The sequence below is a fragment of the Perca fluviatilis genome, chromosome 22, assembly GCF_010015445.1.
Source record: "Perca fluviatilis chromosome 22, GENO_Pfluv_1.0, whole genome shotgun sequence".
Classification (NCBI taxonomy): domain Eukaryota; kingdom Metazoa; phylum Chordata; class Actinopteri; order Perciformes; family Percidae; genus Perca; species Perca fluviatilis.
The window spans coordinates 21,588,261-21,599,367 of NC_053133.1; the positions used below are offsets into that span (position 1 = coordinate 21,588,261).

The 11,107-nt window shown below is 39.4% G+C and overlaps 1 protein-coding gene across 1 annotated transcript; it reads right to left on the minus strand.

Moving 5' to 3' along the window:
- Positions 1-2,683: 2,683 nt before the first annotated feature.
- Positions 2,684-10,496, minus strand: LOC120552336. The gene is made up of 9 exons (XM_039790301.1): positions 10,421-10,496; positions 9,216-9,352; positions 8,545-8,650; positions 8,318-8,372; positions 4,971-5,059; positions 3,889-3,966; positions 3,687-3,788; positions 3,441-3,563; positions 2,684-2,923 (listed from the first exon to the last, which is right to left on the minus strand). The coding sequence occupies exons 2-9, from the start codon at positions 9,263-9,265 to the stop codon at positions 2,879-2,881; spliced, it is 648 nt and encodes a 215-aa protein (XP_039646235.1). The 5' UTR covers positions 9,266-9,352; positions 10,421-10,496; the 3' UTR covers positions 2,684-2,878.
- Between the last annotated feature and the right edge of the window lie 611 nt (positions 10,497-11,107).

Sequence of the window (11,107 nt, forward strand, 5' to 3'; positions counted from 1 at the left end):
TTTTTAGTGTCCTTGAGCAAAATGCTGACTCCCCTGTTTCTGCAGTGGTGATGTAATACTGCTGACCATGACCTCTGACCTTTCTGGACATGGGGTAACCGCTGCTGTTCAAGCAAATGCAGGTGGAAAGTTAGCGTTTCCGTGATACACTCCAGATCCTCCACTGAGGAGGAAACGCGTTGATGAAATGCCTTTTAAAACTGATTGTACAGATTGTACTCCTTTTTTCATCAAACCTTAATTCACAAAATAGTAAAAGCACATAAAGTTCCAACTTGTTGAATAGTTTCTCTGCTTTTAGTGTACAACGTCTGCATGAGACAACAATGACCAATGAGGTCCGAATTTAGAGCTCCACAGTATAATTACCAACCTTGTAGCCTAACCATTGGTATCTCACTGTCCCTTACAACCAGCCCTACATCATAATTACTCACCCACTGAGGAGGAGAGCTGCTGCTGCCCTCCGCAATAAAGCCCTTTAGCCTATGAAAACTAAATACATGCAGAGTCTGAGTAAACTGTTCCAAATAAGCGCTTGCTAACGTCACACTAACAAAGCCGTGCAATTAGACGAGGATGAGTCATCTCTCCTCACTATGTACTTATCTGGAAATTACCTAAAAGATCAATCAGGGAAACGTTTTGGACAAAGTATCTTTTCAAAACAATATTCTAGCAAGATGGGACTCAGTTAAAATAACAACATATATTCAGTTCATCAGTAGCATTTAAACCTGTAGGAAGACAACTTTTTGACTGAACTGTGTAGGCTGATGATAATGATGATGTAATCTCAAACTTTCCAGCAAATCAATCTTTGCAGTGTGTGTGTGTGTGTGTGTGTGTGTGTGTGTGTGTGTGTGTGTTAATCAACCTCTTGTTCACTGATTGTTGCTCTGTCATGCAGCTCAGTTGTTGAACATGTTGTCCTGTAATTAGAGGGTTTCTGATTTGATTCCCAGACCCCTCCTAACACCAGAGCTGTAGACTTAATCCACACAAAATAACATTTAAAAGCAGAGCTGTATAGTAACGAAGTAGAACTACTTCACTACTCTACTTAAGTACTAAAAAGGCTGTATCTGTACTCTACTGGAGTATTATTTTTTTCTCCTACTTACACTTTTACTTGAGTACATATTTTCGATGAGTTTAATACTTTCACTCTGATAGATTTTTTTATGTGCTGCATCGTTACTCGTTACTGTTGTGAATTCCTCACACTATGAAGACTGTGTAGGTTAGTGTGTGTACGTTAGTTACGTACGCTAATTTACGTAAGAAATACCGAGATTGCGTCGTGTTTCTTTTAATTACGGTAGCACGTTCAGAAGTCAGAAACGATGTAAGTTTGTACTCTTTTTATTTAGCCATTGTTGCAGCAGATTAAACTATTCCTGAGTTGTTTCAGTCTGCAGTGAGTACTGAATGTTAACCGTTTGACCCTGTGATGTGAAGCTGTATTTTGCTAGCTTGCTAACTTTCCACTGTAGCCTAGCTACATCACACGTTACTAGCTAGTGTGCGATACGTTTTTTGGGGCTTTAATCGTTACTGTGCTGGAGAGGATGTTGATTTGACTTGCACGGTGTGATAATTGTACATTTTATTTCAGTATTTGTTCATATTTCTTATTTTTAATATAATTAATATTTGTTAATTCCTTTGGCTACAGCCTTGGCTAAACATTTGACATAATATAAACAATATGATATTCAAACTTTTGACTGCTTTCTTGAATAACTAAATAACACAGTACTTGTACTTTTACTTTCAGTACTTGAGTAGTACATTTTAAAATAAACTACTTGCAATACTTAAGTACAAAAAATGTTGAATACTTTAGTACTTCTACTTAAGTGTTGTGCTTAAAGAGCACTTCAACTTCTACTCAAGTCACTTTTTTTCTCTAGTACTTTATACACCTCTGTTTAAAAGGAATAGTTCGACATTTTTGGAGATTTATTTATTTGCTTTCTTGCTGAGATATAGATGAGAATATTGATACCCCTCATGAAGCTTGCCAGTTAGCTTTGCATAGGTGGATTTTGTTACTTTTTGACAGAGCCAGCAAGCTGTTTCTCCCCGTTTCCAGTATTTATGCTAAGCTAAACTAACCTGGTGCTGCCTCTGGCTACGCATTTGCTGTACAGATGTGAGAGGGGTATCCTATTCTCATCTCACCATTATGTCAAACTATTCCTTTAAGTCTTGACCTGAACTTGACTGCTGCAAGACTGTATACTTTCTAGCGATTATTAAAGGACTTGACTTTGATGCTGTTGACTTGCATTATGGGAATTGTATCCAGTATTTTTGGAGCTTGACTCATACTAAAGACTAAAAGTCAGGATATTTCAGCCTCTTTTGCCGCTTTGATTTTGATCATTCAAATCTGTCTTTTCTAAGTCCCCCAGCTAAATGGAAGTATACAGTAATACTAAATCACTGAGTACCCCTGCATGCAAACTGTGAGTTGACTTGCCCAGAGGGACTTAAATCCATTGTTTTATATCTATGCTTAAATCACTCTCACACTATCACACTCCCGGAGAAGAATCAATGCAGGCCTCAAGTCCATTCTTATACGGTATATGGTATGCAAAGTGGAAAATGTTGCTGTTCATGCAGGAACACACGCAGCTTGTTTCATGTTCTTGAGTTGTTCATCCTCTACATGTTTCTGTTCTCTCAGTCTGAGTTTATTGACATTCTGTAATTCTTTGCCACCATCAGAATTTGCTGCTGAAACAGCCCAAATATCTCTATGGCTGCAAAGCTAACATTTCTTGAAGACAAAAGTCAGAGAGTGTTATTTGCCTGGCTGCTCCGTAGCTCTCAGTGGTCTCGGCTAGGGGATGTTATGGTCTTCATTTCACAGGCGGTGGAAGGGGGTCCCACTGAAGACTTTATCACGGGTCTGGAAACAAAGACAGCATTCAGATGCGCCGGCCAAAGAAAAAGGCTGTAATGTGATGCTGGCTGAAAACCCAGACTCATGTTTAGACCTCAAACACAACTTGTTTAGAGCCTGAACAGCTCCTACTGTTAAGAACCACAGACAGAGGTTTGAGTTTCAGCTGCTACAAGACGAATGCAATGTGTGGAAAGGAGGTCAGAACGGAGTTTTACTTACAAAAACATTTTTGGGCGGCAAGGCTCTGCATGAGACTCAAGTCTCAATGGGAGCAAAAGTAAAGAAACAGTTCTCGCCAAGAGAACTGTGCTGCCGCTTCTATCCTAAATGACTACAGAGGCAGTACTGTGCATGATGTTAACAGCACCACAATCCTCATTGTTACAGAAGGATTCGCGTGGCTGCAGACTCTCTTTCAGTCGCTTTTCTGTCAAAGCCAGTGCGATCAGGAGACCTCCTGAGTACACTAGGCTTTTGTTGCACGTAACAATGCTCTGCAGATAGACGGTGCATTGTTTACCTGCTCCTGGGGTAAAATCCCGGCGTTGCCGAGGCTTTTGGTCCGTTTCACTGTGCCCAGGTGGTAGTTTGGGGCGCCACATCCTGGCATCCCCCAGATGCTGTGCCGCATGGTGTCAATGTGCTGCAGATAGCAGGAGAATTGTGACACCATTAATGAACACACAAGTAATCTACCGTCAATCTTCTTGTGAAAGAACAGAGGCCTAATTAACACTCTATTACATTCTTTTTGTTATAAAGTAACCTTTTGTTCTTCAACAGCATTTCTACTTCTCTCCCTTTCCAACTGCTGTTTCCTCTCCTCTACCTGCCGGCTAAGGTCTCTGTAATACTGGCTTTTTTTTTCCTAAAGAAAAACATGAAACAAATGTGACACAGGCACATTCTTAGAAAGAAAGTTTAGTAATGTCTGGTTTCTTTATGCAGAGGAAAGATGATATAGCGACCTCTCTGGTGATGCTAGCCGACCTCCCGTTTAATCTTTGGGCTTCTTGCCGTTGAGCAGCTGATACTGAAGCTCTTCCCTGGAACAAACAGACTCTCAGCACAACCTGTTTGCTGGGTCTAAGTTGATGTTGTGTTCTAGTCACAGCTGAACATGGATCAACACCTCCATCTAGTGGTCATATTCACTAACAACAGTTTCAATTTGCCAAAAGTCTGGTAAGAGCCTATAAATATTTTTATTATGGCCAACAAATCCCATGAAAAGACCAAACCAGCAATGAATTGATCCCACTAACAAGTGTTGCCTGTGTAGCCTGATGTATCTTATTCATCTGTGCCGTAGGGCTCCACTGTTGTCCAAAAACTAATTTCAAAAAAAACAAAAAACAGTGAACCGCACTGTTGCACTGGATCAAGATCAGAATCAGAATCTGGTTTATGGCCAAATATTTTCACATACAAGGAATTTGCTTTTTGGTGCATAACAAACAAAGTGAGAGAAAAATGAAATTAACAATATAAGCAAGTAATGCAAAAACAAATCAAGCGACATATATAGAACAAAATTACAACAAAAATATATAAAACTATAAAAAAAAATATGTACAATATGTCTGAATAAAAAGAGCTGTGCAGTTTTTTTTTTTAGAAGTGGTATTTTGTGCATTCATTTAGAAAAGTTCACAGTATAAAGTTTAAACCTTCATTAGGATGAACACTGCCACTATAGTTCATTCTGGGCCAATCCCACATACACCGTCCTGGTGCCGGGCACAAAATGCGTATTAATCCTCTTCCAGAAAATAGTCCCTAACAAGAGCATGGTTCACTCTTGTTTGAGTAAGGTTTTCTAAAAAAAAAAAAAAACTACAGTGTCAAGCTGTTTTAGGGAAATATTATATATTAATTATCTTCAGTAAGAAGCAATGTTTTTGCGGCTGAGAGCCACAGACTGGCTGGGAAAGTCAGAAAGTATTGAGAGACGGATTAACACATTGTGGTTTGGTCTTTTTGTTGGATTTGTTAACACTTATCAACTAGAAAAAAAAGAAACAGCAGCAACTGTTGCTATAAAACATACAGTGATGGATGCATGGACTGAAGAGGGCCTCCTGGGGTCAGTGCTTGCCAGACTTACAGTCCCTGTGAGTGTTAGTAACGGCAGAGGAGCTGAGGAAAAAGAATAAACAGGAAACGGTAAAACTCAACCGAAATCATAGGATATTAGGCGTTGTTATATATTTTGACATGTGTGTTAATTACCCTTGTATGTGTGAGAATATCTAGAGCTAAGACAATTAATGGATTAGCCAGTCAACAGCAAAATAATAAGTGACAATTTTGACAATCAATTGATTCATCATTTAAGTCATTTATCAAGCAAAACAAACTCGAGTTAAAGGCCTCTCAAATGTGAGGACTGCTGCTTTTTTTCCCATTGTAAATACAATATTTTGGGGGGTTTTGGACAGCTGTTGGACAAAACATGCACTTTGAGGTTGTCACTGAAACTTGTTTCTGATACTGAATAGACAAACAATAACATTAAGATTAACTGAATAATGAATACAAGTGTTAGTTACAGCCACAATAGTATCCAGTGTAAACTACAGCGTTATATTTGATCCTCGTCTTTCTCGGTCATCCAGTCTTTTTGGTTTATTGTGAAATTCAAGCCCTATCTGAACACAATATGAGTTGAAGCTAAATTCCTCTTTGGTGAAATATGTTTTAAATCCCGAACCTTAATAGCACGGCCGAGAGAAAGCAGGGATTCGCATAACATGAATCAATAAATCTATTTCGTAACCCAGACGGTCTCCTCCAAACAGCCTTTCTATGAGTTATCCATTTGGCTCCCACTGTAGTGAAGCGCACTCATAATAAGTTGTACTATGAGGCTGACTCATCTTCGCGCTTCCCGTGAGTGGAGGTGTGTGTGTGTGTGTGTGTGGGGTTGTACTGTCATAAAGGCAAGTCAGCCTGATGATATAACTACTTCAGTGATCTGTAATGTGGATTTCATCTCATCTCTGTTCTCCTTTAACCATAAACACATGCCTTCTTTATTTCAAGGTAAAACACAGACCAAATATAACACTGGTAGGTATTTTACTGTTATATTCTGCATAATACTGACTGTATATTCATTACGTTCTCACTGTTTTACCCACACTGGGATTATATTCTTCATCATGTTGTGTTCAAGCTTATTTACAGTCATTGTGCATATTTGTAGTCCATGATTGAAGCAGTTGCATCTGTGAAGTGTAATGACAGCTCATACTAATTCACATGTTGAGTTTCAAAGTTCATTCTTGACAGCGCTTGAGTAAATTATTGAATGAAGTTTCGTAAAGTGGCTTTCGATCATATTAGAAGATCTTCCTCAGGATTTCTTAAAATAATAAAAAGAACATCTGCATTTTCCCCCAAAAAATGGAAATTTGAACATCTACAATTTCATGACAACAGGGCAAACTTCATCTGCTGATGAAGATCATGTAATATGACCAAAAGCACCAGAAGAAACTAGTGAATGAACCTTGTGGTGAGATTTTCTCTTCCATTTCACGTGTTTAAACTTTTATCAGGATATTGTGATGTGAAGCCACAGCTATTGAGCAAATTGCCTATTATAGTATAGTTATTGGCCAAAAATATGTGGTTAGCCCCAACATTACACCCAAACGCAGGGTTTTTCCTGAATAGAGGAATTTGTGACACCCCCCACCCCCCAAAAAAAAGAGGTTTTAGCAAGCACTAAAGTACCACCGGTGCTAAAATGATAAGAATTGAGAAAAAATAGCAATTCAAATCTTCTTTAAAGTTTGTTAATCAGCAATTTACCCAACAACTGTTAAACAAGCAGAACATAAACTTGAACAGGAACACTAATCTCAGTTTTACCGTCCAAAGTCAGGCTGTACCTAGTCTATATTCTTCGCGTTCCACTTCCGGGATTTATGCAGTGCTGCAGAAAATTCCGTCTCTGTTTCCTTACGCTTTCTTTGGGTTGGAATTTTAAATTCAGTGGATTAATGAGGACTAATTGTTGACTGCGCCTCAGATTTCTGCAGGGTAAATTGAGACAGCTAGCTAGACTATCTGTCCAATCTGAGTTTTCTCTCGCACGGCTATTTTGTAGTGTCTCTGTGCGGAGTTTAGCACCGCCCATGACCATTCTGATTGGTTTAAAGAAATGCCATTAAACCGGAGCACGTTTTCCTCCCATCTCCGAATGCTATGTGGAGTAGCCAGACCCTCCTTCAGCGCACTTTGGAGGAGGGTCTGGCAAAGCGAGACTAGGCTGTACCGGACTCTCGATGATTTTACTGGTAATATTTAAATATTAATAATATTTTTTTCAAGCAGTATTGCTAATTGGGGCTTTATTTACTCAAGCACAATATGCATTTTTGTTGATCAAATTGTAAGAAAAAAAAACAGGCCAATGAATAGATTTCTGTCAAATACGGAAACACAGACTCATTGCCTTCACTGTACGCAAACCGATCATGCTTGCTGTTGTGCGTAGCCACCCCCCAAAGGTCGATTGTGAGTCAGGAAAAACCCTGCAAATGTGACATCCTTCTAGGGCTGGGTATCGATAACATTTTGTCGATACGGTTACCGATACCAATACTGTGTCTTCACTACCGGTTCCTGATCGATACTTTTTCCAATACCAATTTTATAAAATCCATTTTAACAAAATTAAATTAAAAGATTACACATTACGGCACACATCTTTTTATTTATTTTCCAGCTCCTACTACGTGAGCCCCGTCTCTGTGCGTAACGTCGAGTTTATCCTGCGTGCCTCTACGACGTGTAACGTTAGACAGCCAATCATAGACATCATTAGATCTTGGTAGAAGCATGCTGCATGCTTATTGGCTCACTGACTCTGATGAGATTTACTCCTTAGGTCTTGAAATTGGGTATTAAATGACAAGGCACTTTTCGATACTCGATACTTTAGAGGCAATTCGGTCTGTACTTAAAAAGTATTGAATTCGGGACCCAGCCCTACATCCTCCACTGTTTTGGTTTCAGATTTTCCACTCCCTCACTTCAGGCACCATATGATCCAAGATCACCACTGTTTGAGATCAGGGCTTAGGACCAGCCAGGTTCTTTCACACCAAACTGAGAAAACAATTGCTTATTGATTTCACCACGTCATGGCCGCATACTTTTGGCCACATAGTGGGCATTTGCTTGCTCATGTCATACTTATTTGATTGCCTTCTTCTCTTACTTGCAATAAAGTTTCATTTTGTCTTGTTTGTCCTCGTGTTATCTATTCTTTTGAGTATTGGGAAACATCATGAATACGACATCGCACACACGCAGAGTATGATTCATGTATTTCCAGCACAAACGATTGAGAGTGAATGACTAACAGTGTGTGAATGATCTCACATTGGTCCTTGAGAGAGGCCGCCTCGTTCCCATCAGTCAGCTGCCTGCATGCTACCTGGAGGCAGAAACGGTGAAGATAAAGCACAGTTAACTTCTGGAAATTGCTGTAATTGAGTGATTAAGACCGGTGACGTCAAATGAAAGCCGTTTTTTTCTTCTTCTTTTTTTTCTCTGAATGAACGCTCGATTAGCCTTCATTTACACACGTCGGTACGGCTGTGACTCACCAGCGTCCTGGCCTTGGGCTTGGCGCTTGGCATCTGTGTTTGTGCTGCCGCAGTCGCTGGTGAAAGACGGAGTGGTGATGGTGATTCAAAAAGGCCATTTCTGCACCTGAAATCCAAACAAATTGGATTATTAGATGAGTGGACCTGCCTTTGTCCTTTCGTGATGCCTCTGCTTTTGTAAAAGTGTTGAGGCCATAATCATCCTCATGTTCATCATCGCTGCACTGACATTAGGGCTGGGTGAAAATCAAATATCACGATATTTTTGACCAAATACCTCGATATCGATACCGCAACAATATTGTAGTGTAGACTATTGTTTTCACAAAATATTTACACAATGAGATTTTTGATAAATAATCATCAGTAATGTGGATATGATGACTAAGTGGGTAAAGGCAAATAATAGAACAGTTACAACAGTCTGGTAAGTTCAGAAAATGACGTAACTTTACTGTAATGCAGCCTTTAAACCCAGGAAAAGACACACCACTTATGCCAGATTACGATATTACAATATCCAAAATCTAAGACGACATCTAGTCTCATATCACGATATCGATATAATATCGATATATTGCCCAGCTCTACCTGACATAATCACATTCATTTACTGAGCTGAAGTACATCTTTGGTGTTGAAGAACTTGTTGTTGTTGTTATGTCGCTCACCCGAAGGCTTCACCGTCCTCACACGAGCCAGAAGAAAGCTCGAACAACATTTTGGGTTTGGATGTTTTCCCCCCCACGGTCAACTCAACCCTCTCACTGCTGGACTCCTCACTTTTCACCTCCACATTTCTCCTGCCCTTTGGAAATCACAAAGCCAGGCAACAATGTCGGAAACATTTGTGGAGAACAAAAAACAAAGCCTATTGCGATCCTTACAAATTATAACTACCAGGCTGAAATAGAACAGACGGTGCGTTTACTTGCAGCTCGAAATGTCTGTCATCTGAAACTACAATGGTCAGTTAACAGATGGATTTTTTTTCCAAGCACTTTTTGTTGAAAAATTGGAACAAACATAAACATCTTGGAGGGGTTTAGCAGATAACAATTAGTCAACTAATAAGTCGATCGACAGAAAAATAATCGCCTACTATTTATGATTACTACTTGGCAGAAATGTTTTTTTCAGCTTCTTAAATATAAAGATGTCATGCTTTTTCTGTTTTAAATCATATTAAACTGAATATCTTTGGGTTTTGGACTAGCAAAACCTCAGACTTTGAGAAACTGGGATGGATATTTTTCACAATTTTATTTATCGATTAATCTAGAAAATATTCAGCAGATTAATTGATAACGAAAATAATGGTTGGTTGCAGCCGTACAGGGGATACAAGCTTGTGGCTGTTCCTTGGAGAAAACAAGTGGCAGAGAAAGTGGAAGGAGTAGCTACATAAAAACATAAACTCTGTAACGTGCCAGGTTAAAGCACAATAACTCAGAATGCATGTTTGTTTCCCCCCGAATACATTCCATTGTACATGGATAAGGCAACAGCCTACACATGTACAAACCATTGCTGATCCAGATGGGCACTGATGCCATTGTGGTGGTGACTTCTCATCACATGACATGTTCCTTAGATATAGATAAACAGATATAATATGCCTCAACATGCTAATGCATAAGTACTACTACTAGTTGGTAGTGACAACAATGACAGTTACACGCCTACACAGATTTAATTAATGCAACTTCTGCTAACGTTTGCCTGCATTTTGAGTCGATCTATGCGGTTATTTGGTGTTTTCTTGCAGACTGTCACTTCCGAAAATAAACATTACATATGAAATACAGATTTAGATTTTGGGCTTAATAAACCCCAAACATTCACAACCGCGACATGTTGTATGTGACATATTTACCGTTGATGTGATGGTTCGAGCAGACTGACTGCGAGCGGTGAAAGTTTGTAAACATTTAAAATCAGCAGAATGATGACGAGTACACGTCATCCTCCCCTGACGTCACGACGTAGAGTTCTCCCGCCGCTAGGGGGCGGGGCAGAGCCGAGCGTCGCCTCTTAGTCAGATCATCTGTCATCATTTGTATATGTTTTTTTAATTTTTCTTGGTCATATTTTATACTTCCTTCCAATGTTATTTAACAAAGTTGGTAAAGAAGAAAAGTTGGTGTTTATGTGAGTTTTATAAAGGAAGAAACAAGTGTACTGGAGGTTTTATGTTAGTCAAAGTCACTTGATTATGGTTTTAGGATGTGTTTATGTTATATTCATATCAAATATTTTACAGACTAGTACTTTAGTAGTTTATGTAGGCTTTTTGATTTGGGTCTGGCTTATCAGGCTAGCTTTTATCCAAAGTGACTTACAATTGCTATATATGTCAGAGGTCGCACGCCTCTGGAGCATATGGGTTAAGCGTCTTGCTCAGGGACACATTGGTTGATGTATCGCAGTGGGAATTGAACCCGGGTCTCCCACACCAAAGGTACGTGTCATATCCACTGCGGCATCACCACCACCATTGTATGTGTTTTGACATTTATAAAGTATATTGTCTGACAGGAGATTTGTAACTTGAAGGGTCTTG

Bases quoted from the DNA above. Each gene is read 5' to 3' on its own strand.
- LOC120552336 (XM_039790301.1), bottom strand. From the start codon at position 9,265: ATGTTGTTCGAGCTTTCTTCTGGCTCGTGTGAGGACGGTGAAGCCTTC. The intron at 8,373-8,544 runs GTGAGTCACAGC...TTCTGCCTCCAG, and splicing joins AGCCCAAGGCCAGGACGCTG to GTAGCATGCAGGCAGCTGAC. The intron at 5,060-8,317 runs GTGAGATCATTC...CTTTTTCCTCAG, and splicing joins GGCCTCTCTCAAGGACCAAT to CTCCTCTGCCGTTACTAACA.